At 42.5% G+C, this 18,794-nt stretch overlaps 1 protein-coding gene across 7 annotated transcripts; it reads left to right on the top strand.

Moving 5' to 3' along the window:
- The first annotated feature begins 243 nt into the window (after positions 1 to 243).
- C1H12orf75 (chromosome 1 C12orf75 homolog) lies at positions 244 to 17,033 on the top strand. Of its 7 annotated transcripts, none has more exons than XM_032445147.1 (6): positions 244 to 425; positions 6,397 to 6,421; positions 12,704 to 12,739; positions 13,581 to 13,670; positions 14,459 to 14,494; positions 15,765 to 17,033. In XM_032445147.1, exons 1-5 carry the CDS (start codon positions 383 to 385, stop codon positions 14,466 to 14,468), a joined length of 204 nt encoding a protein of 67 aa, XP_032301038.1. In that variant the 5' UTR covers positions 244 to 382; the 3' UTR covers positions 14,469 to 14,494; positions 15,765 to 17,033. The 7 variants fall into 7 exon arrangements, 6 of the variants coding, with proteins under 6 accessions (XP_032301038.1, XP_015719634.1, XP_015719631.1 ...); XM_015864148.2 differs by having other exon boundaries at positions 245 to 425; positions 15,762 to 17,033; XR_001555580.2 differs by having other exon boundaries at positions 246 to 425; positions 13,581 to 13,660; positions 14,224 to 14,494; positions 15,762 to 17,033.
- Positions 17,034 to 18,794: the final 1,761 nt, after the last annotated feature.

Here is an 18,794-nt window from a genome sequence, read left to right as displayed (position 1 = left end):
TCAGAAGAGAAACACTGAAACCAGCCGCCTGAGGAAGCAGCAATGGATGGTGCCGACGGCAGACGAAGGCTCCGCCGCCTCGCCCTGTGTCACCCCAGCGGATGAGGGGTGTCCCGGAGCTGCTAAGGGGGTATCGAGGATGGCCGGGAAGGTGCGGGGCTTTCGGCGGGGATGCGCCGGCGGAGCGGAGAGGGGCCGGCGGTTTCCGGGGCGATGGGTGGGGAGAGGAGGAGGAGGAGGAGGAGGAGGAAGAGGAGGAAAAGGAGAGAAGGAGGGGTCTCCGCGGCTTTATCTCCCACTCGGATCCGCCCGCTGCCGGCTGCCTCCCGCCGCCGCTCCCCTCCGCGCGGCTCCGCACCGCGGGGCGGCCCGGGCGGCGCCCATGGGCTGCGGCAACTCCACTGCCGGCGGCACGGGAGGGCGAGGTAGGGGCGGCGGCGGGGCCGGGCCGGGGCATCCCCGGGGGGCTGTGGGGGCGGCGGGGCCGGCCTGGGGGGCCGGCCGGGGTGTGAGCGCCTGCCCTGTAAGGCCGCTTCGGAAATGGGTTTGTGCCACCTCTGCTGACCGGAGAAGTTGGGGAGCGCCTTGAGACTGGGGTTTCCTTGACTGCTCCCCCCTCTTCCCTCTTTGCGCGATGCTGTTTTCAGAGCAGGGGAGGTGTGGGCAGGTGGTTGCGGTTGTGTCTTCCTTCCCACTCTCCACCCAGCTCCTGCGAAAAGGGAAAATAGATGGAAATTAGTAAATGGACTTTGACCACTTTGCTATAAAGGCAAGCATTCATAAATCATTTTTTCATCCTAACTGCACACGGCAAACAGTAACACTATTTAAATCCCTGCATCGAGTCTTCAGATACCTTTATTAAATTCACAGTGTCTAGAAAATGCTCAGTGAAACCACGGTCAGAGCAGCAGCAGCAGCTGGTTGGGCACAGCCCTGAGCCCGCTGTCCATAGCCAGAGCTCAGGGACAGTGCTGGCCTTAGCGTGTGACACTGTGCCTGGGTGGAAAGGCCTCAAGGTGTGTGGATGGATGGATGGATGCACTGTGGTGTGGAGCTGTCTTTCTCAGTCCCATGCCTCACACCCATAGGGGGAGGCTTTTCTGCCATTGTTGTTTACTTGATTATTGTTAAATGATGTCTGAGGTATATATACCAGTGACCTTCCTCATTTATAAGGAATGCGCTGTATGACTTGCTTAAACATCACATGAATTCTCTCCCACTTGTTGATTCCCTGTCACCATGCCTTGAAGCTGCTTTCTGCTGCTAGGGTGGTGCTTACAGCCTTGTTTTGTTTGCTGGGTGAAAGCATCGTGGTGGCTGTCAGAGCAGCTTGGAGGGAAGTTTTAATTTTGCTTGGTTGTTGTCTCCATGTGGTGGCTGGTGTGGTACCATTGGTGTGGCCATCGCCCTGCAGAGCTCACTGCAAAACATGAATGAGCAAATGCTGAACGAAATGAGACAGTATGCAGTGCATTACTTTGAACTCAAAGTATGTTTAAACATAGGTCCACTGTTGCTTTAACAGTAGCTATTTTTGACAGCTTTTGGCTTGGTCATAAACGATTCTCAATGATGCACAGCTCTTTGATAGCTTAACTTGCCTGCACTGTTATTCACAAAATAATCTGACTTGCATTTCTTGGCAGCTTCCTGCATACTCTTTAGAAGCAGTCCACAGCTCTCCAGTGGCCTAGCACAGGTTACAAATAACACCACCATATATAATCTGTGATCAATGTAAGGTGATTATTGCTGCTGCACTGACAGACCTCTCCATAGCAGGTCTGGCTCTCCACAAGGTGCAGCTCTTGCTTTCACTAGTATAAGACAGGGATAACTGTGCAGTAAACAGTCCTATAATCACCAACAGCTGGGAGAAGAAGTAAGGCGTTAGCTGTCTTCTAGTTAATTTGTTTCTGCAGTTTAGCACCCCTTACTGTGTCTGACAAAAATAGAAATGATTTATGTGGAGAAGACCTAATGTTGGCAGTCAGGATTGCAGACCTTCTAAGAAAAAATGTAATTCTCAACATTTTAACAAAAGACGTGAGTACAGTAGGAATACAAATGGGTGATGTGGCTTGCATTGTGTGTCTACATCTTTAATGCTGAAGTTAAGACTGTTTTACAGCCAGTGATGTCAAAGTCGGAGGTACATGTAGTTAACCTGTGATGCCCTTGGTAATATTCTGCCACTAAGGATAATGTTGTAGCATACTTCATGGAGCAGAATTAGACTTGGGTTACACTGGTCCCCGTTTTCTTGCTTGGGTAAAATTTCAATTGTAAACCAGCTAGATTTTTCCTAAGCAGAGATATACATAATGATAGTTCAGATAATGGCATTAGTTTGTGTTGCACGGCTGGGATTACATCAGGGGAGCTCTCAGCCCAGTGGTCTGCAGTGTCTAAACTAATATTCATGATCTAGAAAAACATTTCTGTCTGTGGTGCAGCATTCCAGAATACCAGTGTAACTGACAGAGCTCACATTTTCCTTCCAGGGCATGAGACGAAGGATGTGAGACCTACAGGCTCCTTTCTATATCAGTTGTAGTAGAGATGACAACACCTTAAATTATGGCACTCTGTGGAAGCTGGGCTTCCATACAGCTGCAGTGCCTCTGCCATGGGCAGGGCTGCCACCCACCAGCTCAGGCTGCCCAGGGCCCCATCCAGCCTGACCTTGAGTGCCTCCAGGGATGGGACAGCCACAACAAAGAATTCCTTTGATGTTAGGATTTCATTCCATGTTTCCTTTCTTTTTTTTGGTGCAAGGGAGCACGTGGCAGAAAACTTCAGTTGTGTTGCATGCATGTATATGTAATTTTTAATATTTTATTACATTTTATTTTTTTTTTAATCATTTGGAGTATTTGCAAGAAAACATTGTTTGAAAATGGAGGGATATAGTCTTTGGCTATAATTTCTCTCAACCATCTTTTGTGTTTGCCCTGAAGTTACTGAAATCTGCTTTTGTTTTGAAAGTTCAGACCCTCATTCATTGAAAGGAGGATGCTTTGGGAAATGCTCATTTACAGATCTGTTAAGCGAGCAATACAGTGCCGCTCATGCTCATGATTCCTCCGGTCCCCAGTCATCCTGCATGGTACAGAGAGGGTTCAGCTCCCTTCGCTGTTATCATCTCTACAGTGAGCTTATTTATTTGCTGCATGGTAAAACCACTGTGGGTTGATGAAGACAAGGTTTGTAGGGTCAAGTGCTGCCTTTCTTTAGGCCAAGCCAGTGTAATGGAAAAAAAACAACTGAAAAGCTTTCAGAAAAGCCTTTTTCAAGTCATATTTCTAAGTCATCATGGCTACAAGAGCACTAAGTCTTGCTGTTGTGGAAGAGCTATTTGTGAGTAGTTGGTAAACAAGATACTTTGGTTGAACTTCTGGCAGGAGGAACATGAGAAACTGAAATAACGTCTTGCTTACAAAAAATATGGAAGAGTTAAAGAAACACATTGATGAAGTAACAAGAGTGAGGGTGAGTGGACTGGGCTTTAGAAATAAACACAAGTCTTTGCAAAGTGCAATGTTATTGGGTCCGTTGTGAAATAAAAACTGTGCATAAGGGCTGTTCAGGCTCCTTGGTGAAGAAACCTTATAAATCTTTACATTGGGAAAGTTATGAGCTGCCTAACTGAAGTGGTGTTCATTTTCAAGCACAGCACTACCAGCAAGAAAACTGTTTTGTGAACTGGAAGCACTTACAGGTCTCTATTCAGACACTTTAGTGGTACTCAAGTGAATCTGGACTACATTCTGGTTTCACTTCTGCTAGTGAAAATGAGAAATAACAGTACTGAAACTGTGATGGAATCCCATCAATGGGGGTGAAGGTAACCTAATTCTTTGTGCTTACAAAAGCAAAGGGAAACAAGCCAGTAAAAATGACCTCTTAAGAAGTGCATTTGTTTTCACCATACTTAGTTCTCAGTGTTTCTGTGTGAGGAGAATTTCAAAAAGCTGCAGGGAATTCCAGCTGTGGCACAGCCCCTAATGCCAAAGGGAACAGTTGCTGGAAGTCAGGAGCGCTGGTAGCATTGCTTTGCTCTCCAACACAGACTCGGGTGGTGTAGATCTATGTGAACCCCAAGATAGAGGGTCTGATACAGCTTCTGTTCCAGGGTGCTTGTATATTTGTACCCTAATGCCTGCCTGCCATGTGGACTGCCAGCCCTGAGCCGACCCCTCTTATGTCCAGAGCTGGCTCCCATGCTGCTGGTGGGGAGAGAAGTGATGCACAGTTCTCTAAGTAGTGCTCTGAAGAGGTGCATGGCATTGAGCATGGGTATGGTTCTGAAGCGTGCTTGATGACTGTTTGGAACTTGTGTCTCTACATTCAGAAATGCAGCCATACTGCTGTAGACCTGCAGTTCTTCCCACCTAGCTAAGGTCTCAGTTTACCTATCAAACAATTCTAGTATGCTTCCTTCAAGGAAAGTTTAATTTCTTTAAATCATAGAATCATTAGAGTTGGAAGTGTCTGTCAAAGGTCATCTAGTCTAACTCCCCTGCAATGAACAGGGACGCCTACAGCTAGATCAGGTGCTCAGAGCCCTTCCATCCTGACCTGGATGTCTCCAGGGATGGGGATCCACCACCTCTCTGGGCAACCTGTGCCACTGCTTCACCACTCTTATTAAAAACTTCCTTATAACCAGTCCTAATCTTCCTTCTTTTAGTTTGAAACCGTTTCCCCTTGTCCTGTCAAGACCCAAAGTGCTGAGAGCCTGGCTTGGACTCAACGAGAGATCAGCAAAGGCTTCACAAAGGACTGTGAACCTTTTTAAAGAAATTGAAGGTTTTTTTGCAGTGAGCTTAGCTGATGTAAGAAAATTAGAAAGTTGTAGTTCTGATGCAGAACAGACTCAACACAATAACTGTTTCTACTGAAAAAAATCCTGCTGCCCACAGCAATGTGATTAGACTGCCCAAAATATCTGCTGTCTGAGCTGGTGTGGATGCCTGAGCTCTGTCTCGATGTGCGGGGTGGTATCCTGGAGACACACAGCTGGGCTGACTTGGAGCCAGCTAGCCTGGGTAGTAGCAAAAGATCTTCCCACGTCAGCCAAGAGCGGGCTTGCATGTGGTGCTGCAGTGCCAGCCTTCCATCTGGACACAATTAATTTAGAGGGTTTCTGGGTAATACCATGTAGATGCACCTCTAGAGCCAGAAGTCTCACATAGCTGCCTGGTAGAATGTTAAAAGCTAGGACCTGAGCTTGTCCACTCGTAGAGGTGCTACTTTCAGCTTAGGTAAGAGTTTCTACTGATATATACAGCAGCACTGAGACTTTGCCAACTCGGAGCAGTGCTAACAAAAGAATTCTGTGCGCTCATACAAAAGGAATCTGTATTGTTACTAGGTGAAGGGGAAACAGGATTGAAATTATCACTAAGAATTAGCAATAAGGAGGGATGTTTCCTTCTGTTCCAGCTGTCCATTCAGGTAGACAGTGCTGGAAGGCCCTGCAGGCCTTGAAAGTTCTCTTCCTCTCTGGTTTTAAAGTCAAGGTGCAGAAGGCACATTATCACATATTGGAGTAAGGTGCAAGATGTTTGCTCACTATGGTTATTTTTCAGCAGCAAACAGAAAGTGTTACAAGAAATGAAGTTGCAGGGCTGAAAATAAATAAATAAATGAACCCCCCTAATATCTACTGGCTTGATAACTGTAGTTTCTGCAGAGTGAGCTCAGATGCCATCTTCCTGCTAAACAGTGAAAGGAAGGGGAAAAAGAGAAGCTAAACGTTTTCTAGTGTCTACTCTAGCCTTTGTAATTTGTAGGGGGGATATTTTGCTCATTACTCAGGTGAGTGACATACCAGTAATAGCAACGTGGCATTAATAACTTGGGAGGAATGAGAAAGGGTTCGTACTTGAGTGAATGTGCCTCCCCCAGCAAGAAGCCTCTGAGTCACCCAAAAATCCATCACTGAGATCAGGCAGCCCAGTTGTGGCTTTTGTCTTTTTGGTTTTTGTTAAACATCAAAATGAATTCTGGGGTGGTTGATCTATTTAGGTGACTGGGGCTTTGGGTGGATTGTGTCCCAGTGTTTATAGTGTTTCTGTCTACTTGTTTATAAAGCTTTGTTTATCTGGCAGTAAGAACGGAGCAGCATTTACACATGTAGTGCTGAGTCTACAAGTGGATTAAATGGCACCTACTCAAAGTAAATAGGCATTTAGGAGTAACTGCTTAGTTAGCAGCAGTGACTTTGTAGTAGACAAAACCACCTAAAAGCTATATCTATCTCTCTTTTGCAGTATTCATAAGGAAGATGTTTAAGAAAATGCTTATTGTACTATCAGTTGGTTTAAGGATTATGCTATTATCTTGTAAACATACTCTTTTTTTCTTTCCTTCTTTTCATTCTAGGTGCCACGGGGACTACTAAAGATGCGTAAGTACTTGCTCTGCCCTTTCAAACATGTAACTCTGGACTTATCTTCAGTCCTGCTAGTTTTCCACTGGATTTAGTCACACGTAGTGATTCATCTGGCTACTAGTGTTTAATCAATACTGTCAGGTGTTTAATGTTTTTGGTGGCAACTTCCATCTCCTTAAAACCACCTCATGTTTACTATTCTACAGACTCATTCCCCTTCTATTTCTCAGCCTCCATTGAGAGAGTTATCTTCCTCAGCTGGTCATACAATGTTAGACTATTCTTCCCTATCATGTGTCAGTACAGCTTTCTAGAAGGGGCCCGTTCTTGTATGAAGTGAAACATGAGCTTCCACTCAGCCCTGTGGGAGATTTTAATGAGGCACTTAGTAAATGTTCCCACTTGGCAAGAGACCTGGTGACCCATCCAGACTTCCTTTTGAAAACATTCACCTTTCTAACTAGCTGCAGGCGAGGCCTCATTTGTTAGGGAAAGTTATGGCCTTTACCTGTTTTGCATTGAAAATAGCACCTATCGTTCCTCTTTCTGTTTCTTATCTCTCTTGCTGAGGAGCAGGGGGCAGCCCTACCCATCATCTTTTCCTCCAAACATGGAAGACCTGAACCTCTGTAGTCCTGCTGCCTGTGGCCAGTTTCTGGTTTTCAGAAAAGCTACAGCAAAAGATTAGCCCTTCTCAGCCTGTTTTTCATTTGCTGATGCAAGGCATGCAGGGACAAATTTAATCAGACTTAAATTTATTTTGCTATTAAAGGAAGCACTAAAGAAGGCGTCCCAAGGTCTTGCCTTCTATTTCATAGAGTTATTATTTGCCACTGGAGTTTGAGACTGAGGACGTATTTTCATATTGTGCAACAAGGACAATGTTCAGTTTTACTTAGTTCATTTTAAATAACTACTGTAATTAAACAGAAGAATCCTGGTGTAGAAATAAGGGCTGTCAAGTCAGATAAACATGTGGAGAGAAGACCTTAACCACAGCCTTGTCTTTGCTCTTAGAGAACATGACTTAGAATTAAAGACGGGCCTCACTTGTGAGATGAATGTTGTTGTCACGGGTATTCTTGAGATTTGTGTTACCTATGTGACCACTTTTCTGGATTTTCAGTCTAAAACAATAAGCAAATTGCAAAAGGCAGGCTTATGAAGAGCCCCTTTTGATATAACCCGCAGCAACCATGCCCTCAACATTCCTATGTATCCAAAAACACTGTTTTCATTTCACATTGGGGTCTTTTTTGTGTTGTTTGAGCAATCTAGGTAATGTAAATGGCTACTTACAACTGACTCTGTTTCTTTGTTCTTTGATAGTTTTATGTTTCAAAGTTTCTGTGCTTGAAGCTGTGGGTGCACGTAGAACTATGCTTATACTTAGTGATAGATAATCTGTCAAGTTTCAAAAAAGTAGTATGATAACTTAGAAAAAGAAAACAACAAATTTTTAGTGCAGACTGCAAGAAAGACAGAGAGTTGGCCCTGGAACCATTACTCATTCAGTAAGTACAGCAGAGCCAGCAGAACAACGTATGTGAGTAATAGTGTGATTGAGTTCTCTAGTCAGGCCTTAGAAACACAGATCTGTTAAAGAGAGAGGAACAGCAGTGTAACCAGAAAAGTCCTAGATCAATCATCCTAATGTTTGGCAGCAGATTTTTACAACAGAAGTAGAACACTGGAAAAAAGAAATTATTTCATTCATGTCTACTGTGGTGAAGAAAAGCGTTTAGGTGTGTTCTCACTTGTATCACACTTTTCAGCTCAGGATCCGGTTATTGTAATTCAGAAGATTTCTTGTTTCTTGATGGCAGCCCGTTGGGACTCCAGCAGCTGGGTGGATCGAAGAAGGGCTAGAACTCAGAGCCTACTGGTGACCACAGGGAAGCTGCTTGGCACTTTGGGCCTTAGATTGGGCATGCTTGGCCTTGGGTTGCTCCACTACTAACATGAGGATGATGATATAATTGTCACTGTTAAGTGCTCTTGAGACTGAGGTCAGAACAAAAAGGGCATGTTATTTGAGAATGTGATCTCCTGTTTACTCCAGCCTACAACTAACTGGTGAACCTGCCAGCCAGCTTCAACCAACTCACTCGCCAAGGTTCTGAAGGGAGGATGTTGTGCAATCTGGGAAAGCTTGGATATGGAAGGGATAAAGTATACCCTGCAAAACAATGTGTCGAGAGTGTGCCTAGGTTCAGATGAAGATTAGTAGCAGTAGGAAGGAAAGGATAAAATAATTTTAGCTTTTTTCAAAATAACAGGGAGAAATCCATCAAATACAAATTGATAGTCCCTGTCCCTTGGTCCGAAGAAATACTGGGAAGCTAAAGTGACACAGTCTGTCACTTGTGCAAAGTTTAATGAGTTATTTCTGGTGGCACTGCTGAGCACTACTAGAAAGAGTCTGCATAATACTGGAGCTTGAAGTGGATGAAGCCATATAAGCTGAGATAAGAAAAATGTGGATAGTATGAATTAATATGAATGCCTGTCATTTTATATTTAAAATATTATGTGAAAAAATGGCAGCTTGTTTGTCTTCAAATGGGCTTCGGTCTGATGGATGTAAAAACTGACAGCTGGATAACTGAGAATATTTTTCAGTCTTAAGAGAGTGACAGGAAGCCTCTTGGGACAGACAAATTCTTACCAAAAGAAACATTTATTCTAGCTGAAAATAGATGCTGTTATGTGGATTTGTAGTTAAATCTGCCTACCAGTTGCAGGACTTCACCTACGTCACCTGCTGAAAAATGTGGTCTTGGTCCCTTTGCAGCAGATGTCAACAGCATCTGAGGGAAAAGCATCAGATCACTGCAAAGCACATCGGACTGTCTGGTCCTGCTTGTTGAGTTACCATCCATTTCTGGGGCAGAAGGGCTTTTCACAACTTGTTCTGCCTGGAGGACACCATAAATAGAGGCTCTTTGATGCAAAATGAGATATTTATAGGTTATTTTTTTATGCTACATTCTTCTTTCATCCTTGTCAAAAGAGGAAGCTAGAGACTTAAGAGGAGAGGGGAGAGTGAGCCTGGGAGATGCAGAAATTAGAGTGCGATTAAAGCCAAGGGAACTGCCTTTTGTGCCCATTCCCATGTGGCTGAGTGTCACCGTTACAGCTCACTCCCTGAAGCCATCTCTGCTTATGCAGCATGGGCACATGAGCATCAGTGGTCCATCAGCCTCAGCTGTCTCCTAGAAATTTGAACACATGAAATTAGGGTGCACCTTTTGAGATGATGCTTTTAAACTACAAACTATAGCTTATGAAGGCAAGAGATGTGCGAAAATGTATTATATGTAAATTGGAGCAGCACCCATTCCCATGCTGCTTAGAAATGAGCCATTGGAAAGGTGGAAAATGGCTTCTTACTCTGGTGTCAGCATCCACGTTTTTCTTTATTTTCCTCTGAACACTTCCAAGTTCCTCCTCTGTCTGCTCAGCAGTAGCAGTGTGGCAGATTGAACCCAGTCATCACCCAGCCCAAGAACTGTGGCCTGTTCAGCCCTGGACTATATTTGCTGTTGAGTATTTAAAAGAAAAGGCATCGTAAAATCAGACTTTGATTTGTAGCTATTAAGAGAGAGGGAGGAAAGCAAAGTGTTTAAAAAACCTGGCCTGCTTAATCATAGGCCTGTGTAATTTGTTTTAGTGAGAGAATGACAGTAATTGCTCAGTGATGCCCCGTAACGGAACATTGCTAGAACAGAACAAAATAGCCCTGTTGCCTGGTAGAGGCTTTTTAAAACATTGACATTAATTTCCTGTTGGACAATATTGATTGTTATTCTTACAACTCCATTTTAGAAGCTTTGAGCCACTCATGAAGTTGTCACTGCTTTAAAAGGATTCTTTTCTCTGGATAATGGTTAATCTGGATTATAGAAACTGTTTCCAGTTGCATGAGATAATCCTATGACACATTTGGTTGGTTCAACAGAAATGGTTGTTTGTGATCTCCTGGCGCCCACAGTCCCTTTCTGAAAGCATGGTCATTTTTTATAAAACTAAAAATATACAGCTCATTCCTACCCCTTATTATACATATGCTTTCCTCTTTCTTCTCTTTCTTCTGCTGGAACTGGTTGGAGTGACAAAGCAGCTTCACACAGCCCTCAAGGAAAGGGGGCTCTGTTTTTTTCTGGCTGTGAACAGGAGAGCTGAGGCTGGGTGGTGGCAGAGGAGATGCTTCTTACTCATCTGGACAGCATTGGCAGGAAGGCCAGAGAGTAAGGCTGCCCAAAGGAGTTGTGGAGTCCCCTCTGGAGATATTCAAGACCCATCTGGATGGTATAGCGACATCTGTACAAACCTGTACAACCTTCTGTAGGGAACCTACTTGAGCAGAGGGTTGGACTTGATGATCTCTTGAGGTCCCTTCCTACCCTTACAGTTCTGTGATTCTGGTGTTCACTGTCTCTTGAGTGATAAGACATGGGCAAAGATAGCAGCCAGTGGGGTGCCCTTTGTGACTGTCCTTTGGGAAAACTACAGAGTACTTAAATGTTAAGAAGAACTGTGTATCCCTATTCACTGTCCTGATGCACGATGGGCAGTTCGGAATGCTCTGCTGCATACTAAGAAGATGCATGAGATTATTTCTAATTTGTAGCCCAGAACTTGCTATCTGCCCAGGAGAGCACTGATTGAGATCTAAGGGGCGTCTTCCTGCATTTAGGATTGCATCTTTCTCGTGGAACTGAACACAGTATCCGTGGTACAGCCTCACCAGTGCTGAGTGCAGGGGGACAGTCACTTCTGTGGTCTCACTCCCTGCACTATTTCTGATACGAGCCAGGATGCCATTGACCTTCTTGGCCACCTGGGCACACTGCTGGGTCATGTTCAGTTGACTGTCTGTTAACAATCCTGTATCCTTTTCCTTCACTCAGTTTGCCAGCCACTCTTCCCCAAGTCTGTAGCGCTGCATGGGGTTATTGTGACTGAAGTAACTGAAGATCCAGCACTTAGTCTTCAATGAATCACAGAATGCTCTGGGTTGGAAGGAACCTTGGGGATCATCAAGCTCCAACCCCCCCCGCCACAGGCAGGGCCACTGAAGCCCAATATGGTTGGCCTCAGCCCATTGATCCAGCCTGCCAAGATCCCTCTGTAAAGACTTCCTACCCCTTGTCAGATCTACACTTTCTCCCTTGTTACACCTACCTTTCAGCATAAATAAATTACAATAAGAAATGCCATACTATTGTTCAGTATCCTAGTTCAGAAAATCGTTTCAGTATGAAGTTAGCACTAAGTGGGTAACAGTCAGTCCTCAGTTTTGTTGTCTGGGGAGCAGGCCAGAAATTCATAGCTCAGCTGATGATGGGGAGTGTCTTTTCACTTCCCCCATAATTCAGGCAGTTTCTCCCTAGATGAGAATATCCAGGTGACATTATCCAGGTGAACGAACTGTGCAAGCAACAGAGTTCAAAGTCTAAATATTTAGTCAAAGGTGGGTGAGTACTTTGGGTGAAGGCTGATGCTGAGGCACAGGCCGAGAGCGCAGCACAAGTACTGTACCCACAGGGAGTCATATTGACAGGTTTATTTGTTTATTTATTTTTCAAACCACATTTGCCTTCTTACCAGTCCTGATTACTTTACCTTGTGCTCTGGTTCAATTACAATGGGTAGTATTTCAAGGAGGGTTAGTCAAACCTCAGTGACTCCTTACCCATTTTACCCAGACGGCTAAAGAAAACAAATTGCCCATTTTTAAGGAATTAATTTTGCAATTTGTTGATTGGGAAACAGCTCTGACATCAGTAGTAGCAGTACCTCACTTTATATAGGGGTTACAGAACACATGTTGGTTCAGCTGCTGTGAAGGTTTCTTTCTTCATCCTTGTTCTCATGCCATGGATGTCCACTCTCATCAAGTCCTCCACTGATGGAAGAACAGCCCATAATTGTTTATGTTTTGTTCAGAGATTTTTCTGTTGTTGTGCATTACGTGGGGACTCAATCAGGAAATATATTTATTTACCAGCTTTAGCTCCCAAGCCTAGTTTCAGGCATCACTTGAGGGAATCAAGGCAAGTAAGCTACATCTGTTCTCAATCCTTTTCTTTCTTCCATACATTAGATTGGAAAATTGTCATTCCTTTTTTTTTTGCCTTTGTGAGTATGTTATTGCACTGTGGATGATTTGGATGAAACTGGGATCTGTAAAAGATCCCTTCTTCTTTCCTTGTCCCTGAATCTACCCTGATTATCACAGAGTATCTGAAAGAAACTATTTGCTCATGTGTTTTATATCTTTTGGTGTTACAGAGCAGAAGAATCTGTATCAGATGATGACAAAAGGAGGTAGGTACTGTACTTGATTAATTTGGATTTGACTGTGCTGAGTTTTGCTGTTGGATATGCATCATATTAATTCCCACCAACACCATCAGAGCAAAGTAAAAAAGTAGGAAATCTCATGCAAAACACAAAATTGGTGATCCTCACACCTGTTACTGTGTTGGCGAAAGGAGCTTTTCAGCAAGAGGAGCACATATCTCATGATGTAATGAAGTAATCTGCTCTGTAATGGCCAGTAGCCTCTGCCGTCATAACAGCCCTGCTGCAGATTGCATTAGCACCAGTGGGAGATCTGTATTTGACTGGAAATTGAAGGAAGTACAGCTCTATCATCAAACAAATCAACTCAGAAACCCAGGAAGTGGAGGAAATGTGATTCATTTAGTACCTAATGGGTCAGAGAAGCCACTCTGTAAGTAGCTCCAAGTATGGCAGAGATTCTTAAGGACCCCGTTTCCACGTCCCTGCATCAATCCTTGCTTTTTATACTGGCCTCAGAGCTGGAAATCCATTCTTTAAGGTCATGAAAGGAGTCATGAGGTCATGAGGAGGAGGTGTAGGTGCTATTTATTAATCAGGAGAGGTCAAAATGTTTAATTTGCTTGCACTGTTACAAGTGAGGTGCTTCTGTGGTCTTAGGGCTAGGCACTGATATCAGCCTATCTATCTCTTGGGTTTCTAGAAGAAGAACCTTTCCTGCAGCCTTGGGAAAGGAGGACTTCTCTGATTGTGCATCTTCTCTGAACATCCATGGTCTTTGTAACGCTGCTGGGCGGTGTTTATGTTATAGGAAGAAGTGCTTCAGTTAAATTCTGATGTCTGTTAATTATTTTCTTCCTATCAGGAACTATGGTGGTGTGTATGTTGGTCTGCCATCAGATGCAGCTGCCGTGGTTTCCAGTCAGACAAAAGCTGCATCAAAAGGTATTGAAAGGTCGTGCATCGCATTTCTCCTGCTTTCTTGGTTGAGTTGTAACTAGTAAGGTGTATTTATCCTTTAAAAATCAATGATTACTTCAGACAGACTTAACAGCATAGGGCCTTCTTAAGGCAGCGGGGCTGGTTATAATCATCCAAGTGTTTGCTCCTGTATGTTTAAGTTACAACATGCCAACTTCTGCAGAAGAATCATAGAGCAGATGGTGCCAGGGTGGTAAATTGTCTTCTGAACAGCTTCTCCGTGCTCTGAGTGCTGTGTGAATTCAAGGAAAACAAAATGCTGTTAGGATTAAGAGGCGATGATACATGTGCTTGCAGAGCCTTGTCACTATTTTTAGATTTGAAGATGTTTACTTGCACTGTGGTGAAATTCAGTAATAGTGGTTAGTGAGTGCTTGCTTTCAGGTTTGCTTCTGTCCTTATACGATACCCCGTGCAAACGGTGTCTTTTCCATGCTATATTTTTAAACAGTGGGAAATAAAACAGTGTGCTTACAAGTGGACAAGCCATAAACATATTTTTTATAAGATTGTGTAATATTTTTCAGATTAATACAACAAAATGCTGCTGTCACTTACGTACACCACAGAGCTAAGTCACTGACTGGAGCTTCCAAAATGTGCTGCAAAACAAAAAGTGAAGAAAAATAACACTGTCATAATAACAGCAGCTGTCTTTGGAATAGTAGTACCTCTATTGCATGCTTTGTTTAACCATGTTCTAAATAGGTGATATGTTACAACATTTTAACTCTTTACCTTTTGTTTTCTAATTAAGATTAGAAGGAAATAAACACATCAAGATCCAAACAGCTGGAGGTCAGTATGGCTTAATTATTGTTATGTGTTTGGGATGTGTTAGTTGGAAAGAAACCGGGTGGTGATGCTCTTTGAGCTGCTGTCAGGAGTCTGGGGATCACCTGCTTGTGTTTCTGTGAATTCTTCCAAGGGCTGAACCAGGGTCAGGTCTGAGTGGTGCAGACAAAAATAAAGCAGTGGGTAAAGCCACCTTCTTGATGAGAAGTGTGAAGCAAGGAGACTGCATCTTTCCCTGTTTGAGTGTGAATAAAAATCAAACATCTCTGTATTTCCCTTCAACCACACTGCGGATGGCCCTGCATCAGTATGAGACCTGTTACGGGTAGGGTGCACTCAGATTTATGTAGACCAGCATGATTGCTGCAGTCAAATATTTCTCTATTTTTGGGGCCACCTTGCAGATCAAAATGAGGCAGGCACCCAGTATGCGACACACTGGAGCTTTCCTCCTGTTAGGAGAGAATCTGTATTGCTTTGTTCTCTGCTGGCCAAATTAGGACAGTGAAAATTTATAGGGTCTGACTTAAGAGTTTCAACTAGATGACTCATTAAAAGAAGTCCTTTACAAATTCATGCCTGAAGAAAAGCAAAACAACCCTGTCTTCCATTCAGAATGTGAACTGAATAAACATAGGCAAATCTCAACAGAGAACTGTGTGGTGTTCAGCTGGGTTGGAGGGGGAATTATAAAGCCGACAACTTTTCTCATAGAAAGGAAAACCCTTTTCTAATTTAGATGAGGAACCAGAAATAGTTCTGGTTGTTCTTGGTTCTGGATGCAGGGCCAGTAGAGAAGAACACAGCTATACTGGTTGTCTTTAATCATGTGAATAGTTAAAGCTCCATGGACTCTGCCCTCACATGCAGATAGAACTGAAGTTGATCATCATGCTAATTTCAGTAACCTGTCCAAGGTGTCTGAGCCAAGAACGCAATCACACTTGATCTGAGCAAGGCTGATGACTGGAATCTGAGGGTTTTTTTGCTATTCAAAATAGGTGAAAGTGTTATTAGGCTTCACTTGTGAAAAATGAAAGCTTGGCTGCTCATTCAGGCTACAGAAAACTTGCACAGATGAGCACCTTTAAAGCTGCAAACTGTCCAGTGAACTTCAAGAGTTTATGTGCATGTTTGTCTGAAGGGCACAGTCCTCAAATCTCGCAGTTTCCAACAGAGACCTTGTTAAGTGCTTTATGTGTAGCATTGCTGTGTAGCTTTACCAGTTCAGCTAAACCTTTTTATCCCTATTTTTTTTCTATGTTTTTAGCAGTTTTCTGCAAAGACCAGTTGCCAGTACTTTAGAGAGAGTTGTCTTTCTGCTGAAGATCTTTACATTTACATAGCCTTCCAGAGAGCAAGACAGATCAGAGCACCAAAAAACCTAAACTGTTGCAAGTTCCAACTACGGGTAAATCTTAAAGTACAACGTTGAATCTGTTTGCTATGATGATTGTGTTATGGAAACCTCCTGCTGTTCTCCAGAGGAAAGTGAAATTAATGAACTCACAGTGGATGTTTCTGCACAAGAGCTAACTTTGATGATCTGCAAGTTATTTCTCCATGGCCATATTGCAGATTTCATCAGCTATCAGCTACGCTTCGTATATTTTCTCCAAAAATTTTTAATAGATTTTATATAGGAAATCATTAATACTGTCCACTTAAAAGTTCCTATGGTAGATTCTTATAAATTAATTGTTAATTTACTTCAGAGTAATATATTTGACAGATTTGCATCTTTTTGGTAATATTGCAAATTTTACTATTTTTGCTGTGAAAACTTACTAGGATGAAATAGGCAAAAGACCATTGGCTGTTTATAATTACTATCATCACTTTTATACATTGAAAAAAATAGTAGCTTTTACTTTTCACCTTTTAAAAATACATGGCTCAAGGAAATTTGTTTAAATAAGGACAGTGTATCTCATCATAATATGTATGTCTGTTTTCATTTTCTTCAGCTTTATCTCTTTTATAAAGCATTATGTGAAAAAAAAAAAAAAAAAAAGAATGAACCAAGCTATTATGTTATGTCTTCCATTCTATGTGAAATTACAGTGACATTTCCTTGGGTAAGGGTGAAGTGATGGTATTGTCAGAGATAGCTGGACTAAAATCCAGCATTGCGTCCTCTGGAAATGTACTGATTTTGATCACTGTTTGAGTTTTGTGTCTTCAAGTTCTCTCTTACCATCTCAAGTATGGCAAATAGTAACAGAGCTGGCGTTATTACTACAGCGTATTAAGACATGAAGTCATGGATGGGGGGGGAGGGGTTAAAATTAATTACATTTATAAGACCTGGAGGTTTTTCACGCAACATAAATCAAATGAGATGGTGCAATGGTGCATTTCCGTGTGGCTGAACAAGTATTAAAATTATTAAAACTTTTTGCGTAATTTGTTAGTCACACTTTTTAAAAAAGACACTAACGTTACACTCTTTAAAAATAAAAATCCACACTGTATTCGTGTATTACAGTATATTAACAACCACGTTTAAAATAAAAAGCAAAACAGAAACTTTGGACATCAATTGAAACATTTCACCAGTATCTATTAAGACCAGTAAGCAATTATTGACCACGATTTCTTGCAGTTTCAGCTTTAAAGCAAGCAGTATTTTAGTCAGTATGTAGTCTATGAAGCGAAGTATATAAAAATACTTCTTCTTTGCCACCTTTTAAGAGCTTGTGGCAATATTTACTTCTGTTCTCAAGAACTCTGCTGCTTTGCTTATCAGTGCTTTCAAGCTTCCAGCTCCTAAAGACAAATATACAGTTCATACTTGACCCCTTCAAAGGAGAACCAAGATGAAATAACTTGAAGATTAAGAGTTGGTGTTAAAATATCTCATTATGAATGAATGTCTGTAAATTACGCCTGCAGACTCCTGTTCTTACAAGCCAAGATGATGAGAACTCAATTAGTTTTGGGTAATAATTGTGCAGGTTTGCTTCCTGCCAACTTACCATAGCATAGTTTCCATATCACACACTCCATAAAGACAAGTGGTCTTTAAGAAGACCAGGAGGTGGTGGTGGGACAGATGAAGGAGTCGAAACTTGTTGGTAGTTGGAACTTTTTCTTGTTTTATGTCATCGCCTGATTTTTGTTGTGCAAAATTACAAAGAGGTAAGCACACTGCAGAATTGCACTCATCGTGATTAATCCTCTGAATGCGTGGGAGGTACGGTGCTTTCCTTCTTAATATTTTTGTTCCTCTGCATCTTTTCACCACAAAAGCTTACCGTCAACTGACATGTTTCAGTATCATGGGCTGAAACCTAGGTAGTAGGTCTACATTCATATATGCCACACTGCAGCTGTTCTGGTCAAACTGGAGAGCCAGGGCCATGGCCTTGCCTTAGATTTGCAAACTCTTCTAAGAGATGTAGAAACTTCATGACAGTGCACTGTGTTCTGTCTTGGCCAAATTTCATGTAGGGAACTGATTGTCCACTCATCAAAATTCCTCTATGGTGAGTAACATTACCCAAGCCTTTGTTAGTAAAAGCACATGACAATTCTTGAAGAAATAAGCATACTCTTTCAAAACTTACAGTCTATGGACATTTCGGTAAGGAAGAGGAACATAAAAGAAACCCTATATGCCAGCTGACAGCTGCGTTCTTGATGGTACCCTTGGAAGATATTTAGGCTCTTGTTGATGGTTCAGTGTGAGAATTACAAATGGAAAACAAGAAGCCATTGAATGGCAGAGTTAGTATTATTGAGGAATATACTTTGGTTTTCTCAAACATCTTGAATTACCATTTGTAAAGAAGGAATATTTAAATGCTGGGCTGTAATGCTATTTCATGTTGTCACTCTTTCTTCAGCCAAAGCTGAGGAACTATCTTTGCACTCTGAAAGTACTTTAGCAAAGACAGTGGATTCAGGCTTCATAATCCGACAGTCTCCAATTTGGGCTTCTTTCAAAGCCCAGAAATATTATTCTGGAAGTCACATAGCTCAGACATTTGAATCTTGAAAAATCCTAGGCCATCTAAGCACAGGTTTGGAACTACAGATCTTCTTTCTTCTTGGATGCTAATTTTTGTCTCACTGCAAAAACTCTTCCACCTAGAAGACAGCTGGCCATTTGAATTACACTAAGGGGACACTTTATTTATTTTGCTGTCTTCTGGGTGCAGAACCTGGAGTTTAGTTGTGAGGACTCAACTTCTCAGTCTCTGGGTGGCCCAGGTAGAGATACTGCCAATCTTTAGTGGGCACCCTGGTAAAGCCCACTGTAACATGTGACATAGAGGACATTGTTCACTAGCGGCAAGAT

The sequence above is a fragment of the Coturnix japonica genome, chromosome 1 (assembly GCF_001577835.2).
Source record: "Coturnix japonica isolate 7356 chromosome 1, Coturnix japonica 2.1, whole genome shotgun sequence".
Lineage (NCBI taxonomy): Eukaryota > Metazoa > Chordata > Aves > Galliformes > Phasianidae > Coturnix > Coturnix japonica.
Note: the sequence above shows the minus strand (reverse complement) of the source record. Positions and strands in the feature narration are given on the sequence as shown.

Coding starts and splice junctions, on each gene's coding strand:
- C1H12orf75 (XM_015864138.2), top strand. CDS start 383: ATGGGCTGCGGCAACTCCACTGCCGGCGGCACGGGAGGGCGAG. Junction 12,740..13,580: donor TCAGATGATGACAAAAGGAG/GTAGGTACTGTA, acceptor TCTTCCTATCAG/GAACTATGGTGGTGTGTATG. Junction 14,495..15,761: donor CAAGATCCAAACAGCTGGAG/GTCAGTATGGCT, acceptor CTATGTTTTTAG/CAGTTTTCTGCAAAGACCAG.